This window comes from Magallana gigas, chromosome 6, assembly GCF_963853765.1.
Source record: "Magallana gigas chromosome 6, xbMagGiga1.1, whole genome shotgun sequence".
NCBI lineage: Eukaryota > Metazoa > Mollusca > Bivalvia > Ostreida > Ostreidae > Magallana > Magallana gigas.
In genome coordinates this window covers 19,909,038-19,930,818 of record NC_088858.1, presented here as the reverse complement: position 1 = coordinate 19,930,818, position 21,781 = coordinate 19,909,038, and the positions used below count along the sequence as shown (strand labels likewise).

The window sequence follows — 21,781 nt, the reverse complement described above, 5'->3', positions numbered from 1 at the left end:
CCGTAAATACCGGTAACGTTAAAAACGTTACTAGTATATGTCACTACTACATCTTTTTCATTTGGTGTATTTATGTAGACTAGTTTCATATCTGAAGCTCTAAAGGAAAATGTTGGTGAAATGTTGTATGACGTGCCAACCTGTATTTTCCTACATGTACTTCACATGGACAGCCTCTTAATTATAAGTCACCTGTTTAGTAGCAGGAATACTAACAACTATTCTACAGCAAAAACATCATGCCTTAGCATATTTCATCATTTTAATATGCATTAAATTAGATTTAATATCTTATTCAGAGACACTGTAAACAAAGTCAGTCATACACATCTATTATGCATTTGTATACAGATACATAGAAACTCTCAACCACATATTCAATGATTTGAGAACTTTAAACAACGTATATCTAAGTATCGTTGGCAGTTCATATGATCCACATCCATGTAATCACAACTTTTCTTATCCAATGGAATACAGAGTTTACATAAGATGCATAGCTATGTTCATAAAACTAAACTTGCATCCATTGTACTCAACTGATGAGCTTTAAAGGCACACATCCATAGAATTCATTAGTGTAGCTAACATCCCATGGATATGAGAGCCCCCCCCCCCCAATCTGAGGACTCACAGAATTCATACCACAAAAATATATGTACCACAGGTTGGAGAGTTCACTGAGCCAACATTTTTTTTGGTATCCAATGATGAATAGAATTAACAAAACTTGCACCAAATAGTTTCAACTACATAATTCCCAGATCCCAAAAGTGGATTAGATTGCTTTGCAATCATACAATATTCATCAACAGAATCAAAATTTCAGACAGCACACTTTCAATCAACTTCTAAGCTTATCCATAGGATTGGAAATATCTCACAGCACTATTATTTTGTTTGTTTCCCCCTCGACTACTGGATGTACATGTAAACATACATGACCTACACACTTTAACATTGAAGCCAGCACAAAGAATGTCCATCAGTCATCCGTCGGATTAAAAAGCTCACATAGCCCGCTAGCTCCTTCCCTCTGCTCTAAGACACTGGTAGATTTTGGAGGTCTGATTCTAAATATCGGAGGTAAGTCTTTGTACTGGGACTCCTTTTTAAACTGCTGTCCCAGATTTTTCTGTAATTTAATGTATTTCATTAAAATATTTTGACAAACACAAAATCCATTTTGAAATATTATCATTTAATAACATTGATGAATATTTAAGTTCCCATTTCATGAAAAAAAAAAACCTCAATGCAATGCTTACCCCTATTACATCAGATAAGATCTTTTTGAATGCCTCTCGTCGCTTTTTGTCATTCATGATTTGTTTTTGTGAGGCTGTCTGAAGAACTTTAGCATCTAGATCCTGAAATTAAGAGATTAAAAGATTAAACCTACAAACTACAGCTGTAGATCTAGCAAAGATTCCATTTCTTCTGTCTCAACAACGTCCTAAAAATGGTCAATGTACATGTACAATCTTTATATTTAATCATTTCTAACCAGCACATTCATTTAACGTATTTTACTTTGTGACCACAGAAACTGAATATATTTCTGTATTTATGGGGTCCAATATTTAATATCTAATAATATATACAGTAAAACACACTTATAACGAAGTGCCAAGGATGGGCAATTTGATTTCGTTATAAGCGTAATTCGTTATATCAGTCAAGTTTACAACATGCAATCAAGTCACAGGGAATGAAAATCACTTCACTGTAAGCATCAATCCATTATAAGAGTGTTCGCTATAACCATGTTTTACTGTATATAGGTTGTTGATTTTCTTCCTTCATACCTTTATATCTGAGGTGGTACAGTTTGGAACTTGGAGAAGAACATTGGACAGATCAGGAAATGCAGGTCTCTATAAATACAAGATAATTACTATTTTAATTTCAGGCTGTGTGCTGAATTGACATAATTCCTGAAAATTTGAGAATACAATAATTAAAAATAAACTTTTCCTACAATTAACATGTGACATATATATATATATATAAAGTTTTGATTCAAATATCAAAAACGAAATTCTGTTTGATATTTGATACATGCAAATCACTTTACATTAGTTGTTAGCTATTACCAGGTAACCTTAGGAACTTGTTACTTAGCAGATGTATCTAAAGAATATTGGTATATCATAAAACATTAAAAGGTAAAACTTACGATTCTTGCCAGTGAGCCATACTGCAGTAATTCATGACTTACAATCAGATCCTGCCTCATTAAATTGAGACTTACCAGCAGTTCATACATCTTTGAGCAGTTCCTACCTCATTAATTATCAGTAAGTCACGATTTACCAGCAGTTCATACCTCAGTTAATCATAATTTACCAGCAGATCATACCTCATTCAGTCATGATTTACCAGTAGTTCAAACCTTACTAGGCCATGGCCTACCAGAATTTCAAATCTCATTTAGTCATGACTTACCAGCAGTTTATACCTAATTGAAGCATGACTTACAAACAGTTCACACCTCATTAAATCGTGACTTACCAACAGTTCATACCTCAGTTAATCATAATTTACCAGCAGCTCATACCTCATTAAGTCATGACTTACCAGAAGTTCATACCTCATTAAATCTTGACTTACCAGCAGTTCATACCTCATTAAGTCGTGACTTACCAGAAGTTTATACCTCATTAAATCGTGACTTACCAGCAGTCCATACCTCATTAAGTTGTGACTTACCAGCAGTTCATACCTCATTAAGTCATCACTTACCATAAGTTCATACCTCATTAAGTCATGACTTACCAGCAGTTCATACCTCATTAAGTTGTGACTTACCAGCAGTTCATACATTTGGGTGATCAGTCCCAGTAAGAGAGCCAGTGGCCCTTCATGCTGTCCATGCATCTGTAGTCCATAGATCACATTACACAGGAAGTTACTGGCTATGTCCAGAGTCATGTGACCAGTGCTTACCAACTGTGTAAACAACAATTCAATATTCATTGTATTTGTTACAGAGTTGCTATATTTCTCAAAATCTCTAGTCAGTGCACATCAAGGGTTTCATAATAACAAGATAAGATAGTTTTTCTTTGTGATTTTTATCCTTTAAGCAAGCATTGGAAAATAAAAATATTTTAAATATGTAAATTTTACATAGAAACACAACACAAACGTGAAATTTATCATTCATAAACATTGAAAAACAAAGTGACTGTGATTGTTTGGTTTGTATCACTTACTTGTCTGACTGTGGACCAGCACAGAGGGACTGATTTATTGCAGGCTATGGTGTCCCTCCATGATAGAGCCCCAAACACACACATCATTACAGAAGGATACACACTCTGCCAAGAAAAAATAAAATATCTACAGATGCAATCTTTGATATTCAAAACTACAAGTAGTCTGCTATTCACCTCCAACAGTTTGAGGTCTGACTCTATGTATACCTAATATGAGGTCTTAGGTGATAGTTTTTCTTAGTTCTGAATCATTAGAAGTTATTGTAATGGTATATCTGACTATCTGGTCAATTCACCAAGGACACATAACTCTGTCACTGACCTCACACCTCATACACAGCTGTCCTAGATCTGTCATGGCTTCCTCTTTCTGTGTCACAGGAATGTTCTCCGCATCATCCATCTTCACATCATCAGGGACAGGGTCTTGTTTTAACTTGTGAAATATGATTCCTGGAAAATACAATTCAACTAAGGCAAATAGCAATATATATTCCCTGGTTAACAGTAAGGCTACATGTAGATGATCATCGTCAAAACTGAGCACTGGCTAACCCAAAAAGTCAATGTTTTTCCAAGTTAACTGTCTGGCTAGCCCATCTTAAGCAAGTCTATTCTTATCTCTGACTTAAATTACCCAACAAATTAATGTATTTCCTGGTTAATTGACTGGCTAGCTGATCTTCAGCAAGTCTAGACTTATCTTTGACTTACCCAACCTCTTATCTTTGACTTACCCAAAAAGTCAATATATTCCCTGGTTAACTGCCTGACTAGCTGATCTTCCAGGATTTCCTGAGCTTCCATGTTGTCCTCTACACCATCTTCACTGGATTAAGTACATGTACATGCATGACAAAAACATCATATGGATAAAAGCATTTTGGTAGATCAAAATTACTTATAGCTTATAGCTTATGGCTTATAGAATATTCTCGTTTTCTTCACAAATTATGTGCACAATTACAAATTGGAGAAGAAATAGATAATGGTGAGTTTTTTTTATGCAAAAGATTGTTTTCAAAACTATTCACTGGTCCCAGAAAAATACCAATATATTCTTAGGTATGCACAAAAGTTTTACTTAGATTTTGTGAACACATCAGTTGACAAATAGTCACAGTTGGAAATACTGTAACTGATAATAAGACTATAAATAAATCTCACTTATATTTTCATGGGAGGTCTTTAATATTTTACCTCAATCTTTGGTTAATCAGCTGCCATTTTGAATTTAATTTCTGAAAATGTAAATGTAACATACTCAAAAAACAACAGATGAAAAAGAGGCAAGATCATGTTTTAAATTTGTTTTGAGTATATGTGGTACAATGAAATATTTTAAAAACCATATTTTTGAGCTAAGTATCGCTAGAGCTCACCTGATAGAAGTAGGGACAAACAAATTCCAACAATGGTATCACAGCTACTGAGTAGAGATCTTTGGGACAATTCACAATGAAAGGCTTGAGTATAACCCCTGAACTCTTGTCAAGGATGATAAATTCAATAATTCAAATATAATTATATTTTAACTTTCATAGAAAAAAAGAACATTTTTAATGCAAGAAGACATTTCTACATGTATACTAAAGACCCCCCTGTGATTTGGCATCATTTTGAGCATGGAAATACAATCAAGAGTTGCAAAAGACATGCAGATGTTTTCTGAGATTACTGTAAAGGATACTTATGAATGGTTTGATTCTGTAGTCAGGTAGATAGTCTAGATTGGTGAACACGGTGGACAGGATGGACTGAGGAAGGTTAGGAATGGCGTAAAACTCATACCCAAGGCACTGTCCAGCATTGCCCAGGATATGGCAGCTGAAAATCAAAAATATACTACATCTTTATGTTGACTCAAAAATATTTTTGTCTTTAGAGGTTCTCAAAGTTTATACATATAATGGAAGGCAAAGTTATTGGTTTGCAAATTCAGAATGCTTAGGACTGTTTGAATCACTTAATATGCAGGATTACATATGCAATGTCCCATATACACAAAGTTTATCCACTCTTCAAGGTTCATCTGAAAGGTGATGCTTTAACCTGAAATTTACCCTTTCCTTTCAAATGGGTAGAAATGCATATACAATGTATATGACTCTCAGAAAGGATAAAGTGGCTGTGTAAAACAATTCATAACTTAATTTCCACACTTTCTTAAAGTGAAAAGTAGCTTGGCTTTCCTACATCAGATTATACAAGTAAGTAATTAAATTTTTTGAGACTGGATATACAATGTACATGACATGTGCTTGCTTTAATACTACACAGTGTGGTTTCTATATACATGTACCTGGTATCTAAACATCAACATGGACATAAAAAGTATGGTGTCTATCTTACCCATAGTCATGCATGGTGGTGAGAAAGTTCTGTATACGTGTGACCGGGTTCTTACACACAGGGGAGCTGGTGTTGTCCACACAGGGCATGGGGATACCTGTACATATATAGCAACAAGCAAGTATGAAGCCTGAACCCAATCAAAGATAAAAAAAAAAAACTAACATCTACAACTGATTTGCATGCACTTGTTGATCCCTGCATAATCTGATAAAGGTTGAACTTGATCAGTAGTTTCTTAATACAAAATATCCAACAAGTTTTATTTCAATTCTCAAAAGCAGAAAGAAAAAGAGTGCTGCTGAAAAGAGGATAGGTTAAACTGGTACAAGATTAGCTATTCATCCTAGCCCTATCTTAGTTCTTTCTTGCCAACTTAAGCCAGTAATCGGTTTATGTCTCTACTCTATAATGGATGCCAATCCTTCATCAAATTGAATAAAATGGGTAGGAAAATATCAAAATCATTACCAGTACATCAAAATACATGTACCATAATTGACATGCAACAAGAGAAACACTATCCAACAATTCTTAACTTCTCTATAAATACACAATCAAGTTTGATTTTTATATTTACAGAATCTTTAAACATTTAAAATGTTCATAAATCTTGACATTGTTTACCTAAAATTGCATATTTTTCATTTTCAACCAGATCAAAGGATTTTTCTAGCTCTGGGTGTCTCCTTTGTAACATGGCTGGATGCCAGCTCCCATTCATGCTCCTGTGGAATAAAAACATGGATTTTTATAAATATAATAATTTCAAAATATCTGCATTTACTTCAACAAAATTCACAAAAAAATTTGTAACTTAACACGTTTCTATAAGATTCAAAGCACAATATTTTATCTTTACAACTTAAACTATCTAGGAAAAGAGGAAAGGGCAACTGATTACTTAAGTCCAAAAAAGTTACATGAAAGATGGAAACATACTTCATAAAGAGGAGTAGATTTTCCAGCATTCTGCTGACATGGACGGTTGCAGGATTCTTAAGAATGACTGATCCATCATCTCGCTTCATTAGTACAAAGCCACCATTTTCTGCAACCTATAATGCAGACATGTCAAAGTATTACAAAATCAAATATAAAACACATCTACAACTGAAAAAAAAAATACATATAACTTTTTGATTTGTAAGAAGAATTTTAAACATTCTACCCACATTAAGAGAAAAAGAACTGGTGATGCAAAAAAAAAAATAATAATTAGGAGTTATATTTATATGTACATAAACATCTGATAAAATGTATTTGAATTTCATTCAAACTTTTAAAAGAGCAAATAAAATTGTTCAAAAAAAAAAAATAAAAACCATCATTAAAGATGTTAACCTGTGGGTCCTCTGGCCATTTGCTTCTCTTTAAGACAGCCATCATCATGTTGATACAGTAAGCTATCTACACCATACAATATAAAAAATATATCTGTGTCATTTATGTAACCTTAAACCATATGTCATATGTCATCTCTGTAGACTCTCACATGTGAAAATATAAAATAGTTTCTACCTATAGATATGCATGTAAGTTAAACTCAGTGATACTGTACCTGTGGAAATATCTGTGAGAGGCTAATTTACACTAAAGAGACAAGAAGATAGACTTCACGAAAGTATTTACCTTTGAACTGATGAATTTACTGAACATATCATTTTTTCTAAAAAAAAAATGTTTTCATTTCGAGGGAATCAAACCTACAGTAAGTGAACCATTTCCATCTTGATTTTGCATAATTAACAACATGTGAAAAATTTATCAGAAAAGTATGTTTAAAATTCATGCAATCTAAACCAAGTTAACAAAGAAATAATATGAGGGCTGACTTACATGAGACCTGTTAATTCCACAGGTGTCCTCTGAGCTTGGTTCCCGCGGGGCCTGATCTAGGCCTATGTACGACATCCACTTGTCAGATCCACTGAAGGCTCTGTAATGTACATGTACCTGTATATGTGTACCTCGTGTAGTTATCCAACAAAATAAAGAACATCTGCACTCCAGTGATCATTATCAATAATAGCCTTCACATTTTTTCAAATACAATTTCTAAACACTGTGGAATTTCATGGATTTTATGGGACCCCTTACCAAGGAGTTAAAATAAACAAAGAAGCAGTTCCCCAAAATCACAACCAAACAAATGAAGGAAAATCCATTAAACTTGGCCCCAAGAATGTAAATGAGTATTCTGACTGTAATAAATAGAGAAAAATGTCTTATAAAAGACCAAAAAAATTATAGGAAAAAAACTTACTGTCGGAATTGCTCAGACAACCACAATTCTTTGGCAGGCTGTAAAATTTCTTCCAGGAAAGATGACTGTTTTTCGTAATTGTTAAATCTATTGCTGAGAAACAAGAAAAATATGAATACATAATTATATAAAAATTAAAGTAGAGGTTTATAAAAAAAATAATGCAGGGATATTTACAGAGTTATTGGAATATTACTCGATCTACAATTGATTTCTCTTTACTTTCCATTTTTGATGTAAAAAAAGCCTAAATAGAATAGGTTTTACCATACAAGTATAAGGGCCTCTATCAATATACACTTCTCCATCTGGGAGAGCTGCTCGACATCAGAGGAAATGTTTTTTATGTATTGATAGAGCTCATCAAACACAGGCTGAAAAAAAATAACCATACACCATAAGAGCTACTAATGAGTAATCATTACCTTGCACATAAATTACAAAATTTTAATAGTTATGAATGAGTATGTTGTCCTCACTAAAGCAATACATACAAAGATTAGATCTGTCTGGGTTTTGCATATCGTCACCAGCATGGAGCAGGCATGCTGTCGGACGTTCTTCACTGACCGACTCCTGTTACTCTTATTCTGCCCAGGGAAAGCAAAAGTCACCCCCGAAAATATCTGTGGAAAGAAAAAAAGAAAATGAAGACCGAGTCCAACATACTTGAAATGAAACTATCAGCTAACACATAGATTGGGCAGGAAAATATGGTATGTGTTAAATACTATAACGTTTGAAAGGTACTGGTACACATTAAGGCTTAATTTCTGAAATATGAGTCTTATTTTCTTGAACATGAAGCATTGCTTTATTTTCTGGAATACAAGTCTTACTTTCTCCAGCACAGCTGGAATGGTTTCTGTGGAATTTCTCAAGAAGACAACCAAAGCTGACAAGCAAGACAACAGACTAGACAAAATCAATGGATCCTGCCAAAATCAGAAGTATAAGAGACATATATTTCATGCAAACATATACATTCATCATTTACGATTCTTCACAACTATAAAAAATCAACAAAAAGTGTTTTTTATGCACATTATCCCTAAAGGAAGCCACATAATACGTTCACTAATCTTACTGTAAATGGATTTTATGGCCTTGAACTTAACCTGACTTGACCTATATCTACATCTTTATAAAAGGAAATTTTAAAAAAAAAAAATCTATCTTGAATATGAATAAATTTTTGATCAAGAAACAAAACCAATATTAAAATTCTCTCAACTTTTAAGTTTCTATTAACTCTAAACAGTATCTTGGTTTCTGGGGTTTTTTTATTAAAGGGGGGGGGGAGTAACAATAAAATAATCACCTGTGACTGGTAGGCTAAGGCACTTTTGAGCAGAGCCACTCCCATATTTGGGTCAGGACTGTAATCTGTCATTGCTATGCGTGACATCACACTTTCTATAAATAGAGTCATGGCATCCCACTCCAAAAAGGAAGGGGAGGACAAGTTACACATCACACCATCCTCTGTACCTGTCAATCAAAATGTCATCTCAAATTACCAAAATAATTTTTTTTCATTTAAAAATCAAGTAACATTTAGCTATAGATATTCAAATAAAAGTCGATTATAACATCTTCTCAAATTACCAAAACCTATTTTTTCATTTATTGGTCAAGTACCTACATGTAATTTTTAGCTATAGACATTCAATAAAAGACAGAAAAGTAGACTAGGTTGAAGATACATGTACTGCATTAAAAGTTTGTGGGAAAATCTTGAAGAAATATGAATTAAAGAAACTCAAAACTTATATGAATCAGTTCTAAATGTACATGTGTATTCTGATCACAGTAGAATATTCCTGTACCAGTGTCAATGGGTTTACATATGGTGGTTTCCAGCCATTGTTTGGCGAAGTTGAAGGCCAGCTCTGGTTGTAACAGGACGGCCTGACGGACCATGTCGGCAACCTCCGCTCTGTATCCTGTCAACCACCCAATCAAAATACATGTATTAAGCTCATACACAATACTTGTCATCACACCAATTGAAATAAGTTAAAATATAAAACTCTCAGATAATTATAATTCAATATATCCAGCACATAAATAACCAATCCATGCACCAATAAAAAATACAGTACCTGTCTATTTCAGCGAAATAGTAAAATAATACCACTACATGTATATCCAACTCAGATATCCAACATGTAAAATAATACACAATCCAATGATAAGTATCCATGCCAATTATTTAATCAAAGTTTTCCAAATTCTAACTAGAACTGTCTAATGGGACTAATACCCCCGCTAGGCTAATTTCAAATGGGACAAATAATTGAATTGAATAATAATTAAGGTTTGGAACACATACCAAAAAAAATTCTAGAATTGTAAAAAAAAAAAAAATAGTTAACAAAGAAAAATTAAAATCAAAATTGTCAGAATTTCACTGTAAATACATATCTATAACAGTAATACATTTACAAATGTATGTATTTGATGATATATTTTTTTATTTAATTGATTTAAAGAAAAACCAACAAAATGACAATAACTCCTCCCTTTGCAGTGAATAGAAATACCGGTAGCCAAGCAATGCTCTTCTGTTGATAAAACTTTCAATATCTTTCCAATAAGAGTCTTGACAGATGCAATTAGTTGTTTCAAATTTTCCTCACTTTCTTCTATGGCACAATTGAACTCCATATCAGAAAATTGATCCCATAGGACTATGATTTTCTTTGATGAGCTTGTTAAATTTAATAAACTCCCAAAACATTACCATAATTACCATACTATGTAAAAATATGTAAAAAAGAAAATTTAATATTACAAACAATTTTAAAATTGCCAAAACACTACAATCATATCAGTAATTTTGAATTTCATTTAAATTAATGCCCAATAGGGTCACTTCATCAAATTACTTGACAAATAAATTTAAACAACCTCTAAAAATAGTTTAACTTCTTTATTAATAATTATATTATTTATTTCCTTATAATGATAGACCTTTTGGTTTACATGAAACAGTTTTAAAATAGCCCCAAAACCATCACCCATTTTACAGATTATCAATTTCCTCTAAACACATGCTCCATCTGAACCATGGCTCAGATAATGGCTCCCTTGGGACAAATGAATTCAGCCACACTTGTCTTTGATGTTCTCATTAGCTCCTAAGAATTTATCATTGACAAACAAAAACTTTGCATCATCAGTTGATAGAATACTTATAAAAAATAATTTTTTTTTATAAATTAAGACATAAAGACAAAAAACTCCATCTGGATGTATTTATATAAATATATTTTAGAGTGTTTTCTATTAATTAATTAATAAAATCTGTAAGGATTACCTCCCTTACTTTTCAACATTAGTGTACAATATATAGAATAAGGAAAATGAAAACTGTCATAAAATCATTAAATCTTGTCTGATCTTAAAAAAAATTGCAGGTGCACATCTTCAGATGGTGTTCAACATATGTACAAATTTTCAAACTGTTCCATGCAGTAATAAAAAATTCTATAGGGGGGACAAAGTTGCGTCTACAGACAGACGGACAGACGGACAGACGGACGGACAGACAGACGGACAGACGGACAGACAGACGGACAGGGTGAAACCAATATACCCCCCTAAACTTCGTTTGCGGGGGTATAATAATAAGCAGTATTAAAATCAGTGAGTTTTAACCACTGTACATTGATAACATTGAAACATACCTGTACCTGTACTTGAAAACAGACCACTATTTGAATTTATGCAATTGACATCTATTTATGAATGCTGAATTTAAACCAAGAAAACATCGGTTAGTGAACATAACTGATTGTCATTGATGTTTTAAAACAATTTGCGAAATAACTTACGGGAGAAAAATGCAGAGAAATCTTCATCACTGTCAAAATCCTGTCTGGAATAATCACAGCTTGGGGAGTTGTCCTTGGATGGAAAACCCACCTAAAAAATTTAAACATACCTTGACAAATCATCTGAGAGTTGTCGAAAATTTTATAAAGTGTGTTGAAGAAGTTTTTATCAAATATTTTCCGAATGAAATTAATTATACATGTAATACAGTATGTCAGCATATATTGAAAGGCATATTTAAAGAGAAATCATTATTATACTTGACTGTTTTGTAACAAGGAATGAAAGTAATGATGCCACTGAGAGTTTTCCTTCTAATATTTTATGTATAGTCAAAAGAAAACTATCTATTGTTGTCAATGCACTGACCTTTAACAGGATTTTGGTTGATGTTTCAAATAACTTTGGTATGAATGACAGGAGAATGGGGTCCTTACTGATAAACTCATGTCTCATGAAGGCCTGCCACACAGACTGTGTGTAACTGCTCAAAATCTGTTAAAAAAGAAAGCTCTATCTTATGACTAAGCAACATAAAAATTCACCTTTATTTTGCATAAATTTTTAGGACAAAATCTATACAAAACAACAAATCCATACAAGGTTATAATAAAGAACCAACATAATTAAAATTTGAAGTAGAAAAAACATCTTTACAATACATGCTACGAATGAACAAAAAATTTAAAGAATTATTTTTGGCAGTACATTAATTTTTTTTCAATTCTAACGAAGTACACATATTTCATAATTTTTATATTGTTCTGATTTACATGAATATTTGTGACAAAGTGACCAGTCTCACTTGACTTGGGTGCTGCGTAAAGGCCATCAGTGCTTCAAGGTACATGGCAAAGTTTGGGGGCTGCTCACAGTCTGGTACCACACCCTGCACAACAAACAAACGTATAAACAGGAAAAAACATCATTGAAATGTTTCAATATGTTACCTTTCAATGTGTTACATTTCATTGTGTTACATTTCATTATGTTCACTTTTAAATGGCCATATACTGTAGAAATGACTGTCAATAGGCTTCACCAAATAAATGATTTAAAAAAAGTCTTTCTTTTTTATTTGTCAATAACATCTGCAATGGTTAAATTTCTGAACAAAAAATATTTTGCAGTCATTCTCCTTCACCACCAAAACATGAAGAAATTTACAAATCATTACATTAAAGAGATTGTACCTTTCCATGTGCAACTTTTAGTTACATGTACATCATCATATTAAATACATGTACAACATATCAAATATCGGCCTTTGAGCCCAATCAGGCAATGGCTCACTTCACAGTATGCATTGTTGCAAAAAATAAGCCTACCCAGAGAGCACAGACTTGCTTTCCGAGATCTGTAAGGACCAAACACAGCTTCTTCAGAAACAGATAGTAGTACTCATCATGGGCCGAGCTCTTCTCTGCTGCCCTACAAAGCACAAAACTCATGTCTATGGACTGTTATATTCTATATACATGTATACATGAGCTGATGAGAAATTTGCATTTTTTAAAATTATTTTCTTTCATATTGCTTCGTTCTATATATTATCAAAACAGCTGAAATGCTGAACAAGTTCCATTTCAAATACCTGAGTAAAACAACAGGTCTAGATTTTTAATCTAGAATTTCTGCTAGAGTGTTGTAAGTACATGTACATGTGTGCATATATATAAAATAATAATAAGTAACCACATGTATTATAACCTCCTGGAGGATGTGAAGACACTTGACACTTACGCTGCTGTGCTAAGGATGATTTTCATGGCCTCATCACTAAACAGCACTAATAATGGCTTCCTTTCTTCAACCTTTCCCTGCACACAAGAAATAACTATATCATTAGCTTAAAGAATAAAGATGTATGATAGCTGCATTGAGAGAAGGTTGGAAAGTTGATGATCATAAAACAGCTTCTTCTTAAATGACAGTGTAAGAGATAAAAGAAATAATAAACACCTAACAACTGTGGTCTTCCAATCTTTTGATGAATATACATGTACAATATGTACAATTATTTTTAGTGTCAATATAATACAACACCTGAAAAAACAAATGAAAATACTTCCTGATTATAATTTACCTTTCTTCCAACAATGGTGAGCAAGCATTCTGCTGCCAAGAGTTGCAGACTACTATTGCCTAGCAACAGACAAAGCATCTGCAGTAGAACACTGTTGTTAGTGAAGATGAGGTTCATGCTGACCCAGTCCAGGTATCCAGCCAAGGTGTACAACACGGCCTCACTGACCCGTAGGTGGGCCTTACTCTTCTGGGGGTCGGAGGTCAACTGTATTAAGGGATAAAAACTTAAGGTAGAATGATCCGATATCTCTCACTGCGATAAATGACTATATATTTCCCTTAAAAAATCTCTTGACAATTTTGAAAATTATTTCTGTCAGATTTTGGCCGCAATGCATGCTGAAATTATGAACATTTCAATTACAGTCAAGATTTTTTAAGGGGTAATTATTACAAAGTAAAATTTTGTAAATGAATGTACATAGGGATGTTGCTACTTTATCTCATGTTTACAAATCAAAAACTTGTATATTTTTCATTTGATGGAAACTTTACCATTTCTTTAAATGGCTGTTATTCTTAGAAAAAAAATCATGTCCCAAAACATATTGTTGTATATTGGGAGGTATCATAGAATCCCCATGCCTGATACGTACATTTTCATCAGCAAGGTTTGTGTGAAGGCGGAGAAACTGGACAAACATTTCAAACAAGTCCTTCATGTTGGCGGTCAGTCCCAGCATGATCTCGCGGCGCCTCTGGTGGGGAATGGTCTGTAAGAGGACCGCATCCTCCACCAGGCGGAGGTAGACCTTCAGCACCAGCTCTGTCTGTGTCTCCTGCCACAGGGTAAAAACAGAATTAGATTAGTCATGGTGATCATCTACACAGAAATACAGCCAGGTTTACCCAAACCATTCATCTACACTGTGAAATACAGCCTACATTATTAAACTACACTGTGAATAATAAATTTGGTGATCAAAACATGTACAATTCATCTACACTGTAAAAAGATATGAAATATTGTGAATTGCAATGCAATAAAAATTAGTATCAAAAATATTTTGGCACTGCAATTCAAAAGTGAATTTTCATCATAAATATTGTACTTAAAACTGAATGAATTTCCATTTCATTGATACATTATCTAAGTTCTGAGGTTCTTACTGTTGACAGTTGTGTGTTTTAAGGAGAAAAAGTATGGAAGGAGCAATAAAATTAAAACTTGTATGTTATTGCTTTGGGTTTTTTCCTTCAGTTTTTTATCTTTATCCAAACACTAATATCCTATCTTTCCAAGATAAGAACAACCAGAAAACCATTACAAACAAAATGAAACACAGTCACTGTCTCAGACACTCTGGGTGAAATAACAAATGAACATTACCCCCATTTGACAGAGTTTGAAAAGGTCTTCCTGAAGGGAGGGCCATAGCTGTGGCCATTCTCTCTTAGCTAGTTCGACTGTAATTCGGGCTACAGCATCTTTTATATGAAACTCCTCCTCCAATATCCCAAGAGTACCCTGAAAACATGAAATATTTAAAACCTATAGTATCAACTAAATCAAAGATTAAATATATGCTATTTTAAATAAAAATTCATTATTGATTTGTGCAAATTCAGTAACTATATTTACCTACGTATGTTAACTAACAAGTGAAAGAATAATTATCAGCATAAACATTTAAGATCAACTATCATTATATTTAACAGCAGACTTACATTGGCCATAAACTGTAGGGCATTTGTCTTCAAATATTCCTTCTCCTCTGTTTTCATGTCAATCCATCTGAATCTAGAAGAATAATTTAATTATTTACCCATTTAAATTTTAAATGTTAAAACTTGAAATGAAAGGGAAAAAGATTTTTTTAATTAAGGTGATTATTAATCACCATGATTAAAAAAAACCTTTTTTCCATTCATTTCAAATTTTAACATTTAAAATTAAAATGGGTCAATGCTCTATTATAATTGTTTGGCCTTGATCTGACATGAATTAAGTTATGTCAATGGATAAAAGTCTCATGATTGCAGGAATGGAAACAAATTTATAATGGGAAAATCTGATATATCTTTTTCCATTTGAAAGCCACTTCACACACCCAGGCCGTTTTTTTTAATGTTATCAATTTGACTCTTACATGTTTTTTTGCTGAGCTGTGTAATAGAACCTTATAGCTAACCAAAAAAGCTAGAGTCAGTGGGAGTTAAAAAGGAGAAATCTTGGAATTTTTTCATACATTTCAATGCATGATCATCATCTGATTGAACATTAATTGTACTCATGTGAACCAAGAGATAGTAATTATTTTACATAAATATCAAAATAAATAATGTGCAGTATTAGATCAAATATCTTAGGACATGATATCTAGCACAAATTGCATCCCTCTATTTCTTACTTAATGGCATGTTCCAGCAACTGCAACCCAAAATGTCGTACCACGGGTTTATAAGATTTGTCAGCCAAAACAAGACCAACGGGGACACAGAAGGGAGAAGAATCCTTAAACTCTTCACAGATCTGCAAAAAAAGGAAACTGTTTACAAACAGCTGACAAACAAGTGACTGGTATTTCAGTTTTTACTATTAACAAAATATGTTTTGAGGTAACCTGGGAGTATTTGACTCCTTAATAACAAAGTTCTCATGAATTAAAAATATACACAGCCAGAAAAACTTAAGGTAGATGTACTGTTATAATCTCTCTATATTTCTTACCTTGTGGGCTATTTGTCTATCATTCTGTGAACTAGAGGGGTTAAGAATTGTCTCTATTGAATTTGAAAGTTCGTTTGCTAAAGAAGAAATTTGCGGATCCATTTGGATATTAATATTTGCGAATAGTGTATCATATAAAGATCAAAGAAATCACATGCTACCCATTTTCATTTTCAAATAGAGTTACTTCCCGCTTTTACAACGCCAAATTTTTGAATGCCAAACCCGATGCCAATGTCATGCAAACTTTATGATCGGGACCGGCATTCAATCAACAGAAGAAAGTGAGTTCACAGGAAAATAAGAAAGAATTTTTTTTTTAGTTTTTAGTTAGACGCCAAGACAGAGTAAGTGTTGGAGAGCAAAACTATTGCTAGCCAGAGAGGTATGTGATGTTATTACATGTTTCTTACTAAAGATTTTTTTGCATCTGATCATCGACCCGTTGTTTTTGAAGAGCTTGGCAAAATACAATGTTATGAACAGATGAATATAAGCTGCGTTATCACAATCATATTATAGAATTTGCACCAATCTATATCAGAATATTATTAGAAAATATATATGAAAAACTCTATTGTTTCTTGGAATAAATTAGTCGCAGAAAGGACAGCTTATGGTAATAGTTTGAGAGAGATGTTTTATTTTAATAGCAAAATATGTGTATTGTCAATGTGTGCATTCATTTGATAGTTCAACAATCAGTGTGCAGTAACAGGGTCAGCAAATAGTAGTTACCTATTTACTGGCTATGAGGATGATAGCAAGTTTATAGTCCCCCAAGACCGCAATTATATGTCAAGAGGCGAAGCCCAGAGAAATAGTTGCTGTCGAGGGGGACAATAAACTTGCTATCGTCCGAATAGACAGTATTAAAATAGGTATTTTATTATTCTGAAAAAAAACTTGATTTGTCGTCAATGCAGAATTTTTTGAAAATAAGAGTTATCAGACTTTGAATTTATATAATGGAGCGATTGGATTACATCAGAGATGTTCCGATTTTAAAAAGGAGGGAAATCAAATGCCGCCAGTAAATAGTTTCGATGACTATTCACCATGGGCAGTTAGCATGGACACTATTTCATGGTTAGATAGAATAGCGTGTAACTGTTTATTCATTGTAATTTTACATAGAAAATATTAACAGAGGTATAATAACATGTTTAATTTGAAATCTGATTGAATATTTTTACATGTTGCTTACCTTACCAATACCATATTAATACCTATGATCCTCTCACATCTACAGCAGTGGTTGCAGTTAAGATTGGCCTTTAATAAAGGTTGAATTTAATTAAAGACCAATCTTAACTGCAACCATGGCTATAGATGGGAAAGGATCATGGGTAATCTGGTATTGGTTGGGTAAACAAAATAATGAAGCCAAGAATACGATACAGCTCTGTTTCCTCTGAAAGAGAAAATGAAAAAGAGTATCAAACTATCAAACTTGGAGATCAATTCTGTGTGTTGCAATTATTATACATGTACAAAATTGTATGAGCAAAAAAATCTCTTTAATAGTAATGATATTTTTCTTCTTAGTTAAATGTATCTGCAATGTATATTAAAACATTGTTTGTTTTATTCCAGATGTATAGACCATATTACAACAGACGGTCACACTACAACAGGGAATATTCCCCCTATCCAGATTATGAAATCGATCAATCTCAAAGAAGAATATGCTCCCTTTTCCAATCAAGAATAACACCTAGGTTGGGTAGAATAATGCAAAAGCACTATCAATTTACAAGGCCTTGGAGCCCTTTTGATCGATGGGAAAACCAGGCATTGCCCACTTTATTACCATCTTGTTCAAATCTAACACAGACTGTTTATCCTGACCCATCTCCTGACTACAACATGGTTGCGAGAAGACTCTCAAAAGAAAAGGAACAAATTGATGAAGTTAATTTATATCCAGATTTTGAACCTAATAATCACATTCCTGCGGGTGGTTCAGCCAATTTGAAAGAGAGTTTTTCAGATCCTAGAAATGACAGTGGATTTGGTTCCATATCAGATACTCCATCAAGCTCTAGGCTGCCAGATTTCATTCCATTGAATTGTGAGGAGGACAGCACTTTTCGTGACCAGAACTCAAGTGCTCAGGATTTCCGTCCCGTAACTAGTGATAGAGCCAATGTTATATTGTTGGATGATGATGATGATAACAGTGTTGTTGCAATAAGTGATGATTATGATGAAGATGACAATGAACCAAATGTTGGAGACTTCTTCGCAAAGGAAGAAAACTTGGCTACCTCAACTGGAACAAGTGTTAAAAATAACACCAAAGCCTCTAACAAGCCTCCAGTCCTTAGCATGCAGGATCAAATAGCATGTAATGTCAAAAACCAAAAACGCTTTTTCAAGTGCGACTATTGTGATTTTAAGGCACCAAATAAAGGAAAGATGATGAATCACTTCAATACAACTGGACACACAAGCAGTGCTGAAATTATGGGGTCCTTTGAGAACGAAACATACCACTGCAAGTCCATCATTGATCCAGCTGCTGTTCATTTGTTTACAAGGAAGAGAAGTTTGAAAAACGTAACAGACTTGGTTATCTTGTGTCCTATATGCTTCAAATACTTTCCCTCAATGTATCAGTGTGCAAACCATGCGAAACGGGACCACAATGAAAATGTGTATGGTGTAGGAAAAGTTATAAGACAACAGACAACCCATGTAGCCATCGGCCTGAAATGTCTATGCATGAGCCAGTTCAACCACGAATCTGAAGTTGCAAAGCACGTGCACAAATGCAAGAATTACCAAATCAATAAGGAATCCAACATTTCTTACATCTATGTCTGTCCGTATTGCATCCGAATGTTTGACAGCGTAATGGGATGTCATTCCCACATTCAGAGGGAGGCGGAGAAACATAAAGTAAAAGATAACGTTCAGGTACCTATACTTCTAGTCAGTGAGGAGATCCCCAAGAAACCAATGCTACCGTACGCTTGTGGGCCGACTCTACAGGATACCTCAGAAGACAGAGTGATTTATCACCAAGAGAAGAAAAAAGTCATGAAAGCATGGAGGAGAAACAAGAGTGTAGTACTGGGCAGTTACCATAAAAAAAGTAAACAGAATATGGGGGAGATCAAACATTGAATTGTTCACCATCCTTTACAAAACTAACTTAGGAGCATTGATTTACTGTAAAGGGCCCAAACGCCATTTGGGTTCCTCTAATCCTTTTGGGTACTTTTGGGTAGCTCAGTATACCGACTAACTTGAATGTTTTATGTCCAAGTTGAACTACCATAATATTTATGCAAGCTATACTTTGTATTAATAAAGTTCTCTGTACCTCTAGTGACTATTTAATGAAAGACAAGGATAATGATTTTAATTCAGGCAGTAACATTTCAAATTATTAAAAGACATTTTTATTGAAAAAAAAGTATTTGATTTTCTTTGTACATGTAATTGTAGAATGTTTCAGGGACTGTATAAATGGTGCAGATTATGGATGTGGAGTTATGAAGATTGTCATTAAAATGAATACACATGTATCATGTGTAATAATCTTGCAATTTCTAAATGATTTTATAGAGCATGTGAAAATATCAAGAGTTTCAAACCTTCTGCAGAGCAATGGAATGGGAAAACTGTCTTTGAAAAGAATACAAAAACACCTATTTAATTAGAGAAAAAATTAATGTACTTCTATTACAACTTCATTACTTCCCACCTATTTTCTGTTTCAATTGGGTTTAATTTGTATTTTATATTAATTGCAGTTTTTTTTATCATGTTTATACAGAATTTTAATTGTATTTGTGACGGTGTCACTTACAAAGTTTATTAATGATAATTAAAGCAGATGATAATAACACCGATATCGTGCACAGATCTAGAGGGGGTCGTTCCCCCCCCCCCCCCATTCACCCTTTTTAATTAAGGTTGTATGGGACACCTGTCGATATGAATATGGATAAAAGTACATTATAATAATAAAAACTCACTATTTTAAAAATTTTAATTTTTTACAATATTTTTCAATAAATTTTAAAAATGTAATAATTATGAAAGCCCCAGCAAGATTCGAACTCGGGATTTACAAATTCATTGTAAACGCTCTAATCCATTGCGCTACGCGGTTTGGTAACCATTGCGGAAAAGAATTAGAAAGTTTATGAAATTATGCTTGATTTTGTTTATTTCGATCTGAACTAATTACGTCCAAATATGAAGGTGTCCCATAACCCATACTTAGTAAATTGCATAAAATAAACCTCGGACCTAACCCCCCGCAAACACGTACAATTATTCTTTGCATCCCCCCCCCTTCTCTTGGGAAAATTTTCTGGATCTGCGCATGCCCGCATACCCCCTTTGATTCAACAACTTTCAATTCACTTTCTAATTATCATTTTAACAACAATTCGATTTATGTGGAAATGTGCATTATTGGGAAGGGAATGACTATCGAAGAACTTGTTATTTGAGTTTTCTGCAGACTGATTTCATAATAGTGCAAGACTATGGAAACATGCACTTCTTTGATTAGTTTATCGAATAGATGCATCCAAAGTAGTTGTTATGACAGCCTTCTCTATAGGATGCACGAGTCACGCAAAATAACCGAAAATAAATCAAAGTACTAAAATAACTGAATGCAAAATACACATGCATAGTATACGGCGTCAATACACATTCCGATAGTAAGTAGCATCGTCGCAGAGGAGGATTGGCTTTACGGTTGAGTGCCTGTTTTATTTTGTTGCTGTTTCAAAATACCGAAAAGGTAAGCCGTAGAGTAACAATAATCTATTATTTTGTAAAAACATCTCATTTATTTTTACTTTAAAATTTCAATGTTTTCCTATATCTTTATAAAGAGCTCTTCTTTTTTTTTAAAGAAAATGTGTTTGTATATGTACAGTGTAGTATAAAAATGGCCATGACCATCGATTCCTCTTAATGCAGAATACTACACCAAACTTTTATTTCATAGATCGTGAGATAATTAAAGAGTCATTCTCACAAACAATCAAAGTTTTGCTATTCCAAAAATTTAAAATATTAGCTCTTTATTATTTTATGCGATTTTTAATCTATTGTGACGTGAAAAAAATCAGCACTTGTTGCCTTATGACACTATTAATAGAAATTAGAATTTGTTGGGATTAAAATGTATGATATTTTAATATCTTTAAAATCATGCCCAGTATTATAAACGTTAATGAAACATTTATTTTATTACAAAAGATATCAATGAAAACTTAAAAACAAAATAAAATGTATATTGTTCATATTCTTGAATACATCCAAATGAAAAATTTCATCACATATTTTTTCTTGAGTGAGACAAATACC

The 21,781-nt window shown here is 33.3% G+C and overlaps 2 protein-coding genes across 2 annotated transcripts; one reads left to right on the top strand and one right to left on the bottom strand.

Moving 5' to 3' along the window:
- Window positions 1–244: 244 nt before the first annotated feature.
- LOC105346930 (exportin-5) lies at window positions 245–16,646 on the bottom strand. The gene is made up of 32 exons (XM_066087252.1): window positions 16,439–16,646; window positions 16,119–16,240; window positions 15,436–15,508; window positions 15,098–15,235; window positions 14,364–14,546; window positions 13,766–13,972; window positions 13,423–13,499; window positions 13,008–13,110; window positions 12,485–12,568; window positions 12,049–12,174; window positions 11,679–11,769; window positions 9,669–9,785; window positions 9,161–9,330; window positions 8,679–8,774; window positions 8,334–8,465; window positions 8,107–8,213; window positions 7,840–7,932; window positions 7,413–7,512; window positions 6,918–6,983; window positions 6,516–6,631; window positions 6,201–6,301; window positions 5,574–5,670; window positions 4,912–5,048; window positions 4,604–4,701; window positions 4,422–4,462; window positions 3,959–4,050; window positions 3,544–3,674; window positions 3,219–3,323; window positions 2,812–2,952; window positions 1,809–1,877; window positions 1,269–1,370; window positions 245–1,135 (listed from the first exon to the last, which is right to left on the bottom strand). The coding sequence occupies exons 1-32, from the start codon at window positions 16,538–16,540 to the stop codon at window positions 986–988; spliced, it is 3,567 nt and encodes a 1,188-aa protein (XP_065943324.1). The 5' UTR covers window positions 16,541–16,646; the 3' UTR covers window positions 245–985.
- Window positions 16,647–16,664: 18 nt separating this feature from the next.
- On the top strand, window positions 16,665–19,862 carry LOC105346929 (uncharacterized). Its single transcript, XM_011455718.4, has 2 exons — window positions 16,665–16,823; window positions 18,035–19,862. Exon 2 carries the CDS (start codon window positions 18,035–18,037, stop codon window positions 19,568–19,570), a length of 1,536 nt encoding a protein of 511 aa, XP_011454020.3. The 5' UTR covers window positions 16,665–16,823; the 3' UTR covers window positions 19,571–19,862.
- The last annotated feature ends 1,919 nt before the right edge of the window (window positions 19,863–21,781 follow it).

Excerpts from the sequence above, each read along its gene's own strand:
- LOC105346930 (XM_066087252.1), bottom strand. The coding sequence starts at position 16,540 with ATGGATCCGCAAATTTCTTCTTTAGCAAACGAACTTTCAAATTCAATA. Across the intron at positions 5,671-6,200 it reads TGAAAAATATGCAATTTTAG|GTATCCCCATGCCCTGTGTG; the intron begins GTAAACAATGTC and ends ATATATGTACAG. Across the intron at positions 4,702-4,911 it reads CAGAATCAAACCATTCATAA|GGGTTATACTCAAGCCTTTC; the intron begins GTATCCTTTACA and ends ACAAGAGTTCAG.
- LOC105346929 (XM_011455718.4), top strand. The coding sequence starts at position 18,035 with ATGTATAGACCATATTACAACAGACGGTCACACTACAACAGGGAATAT.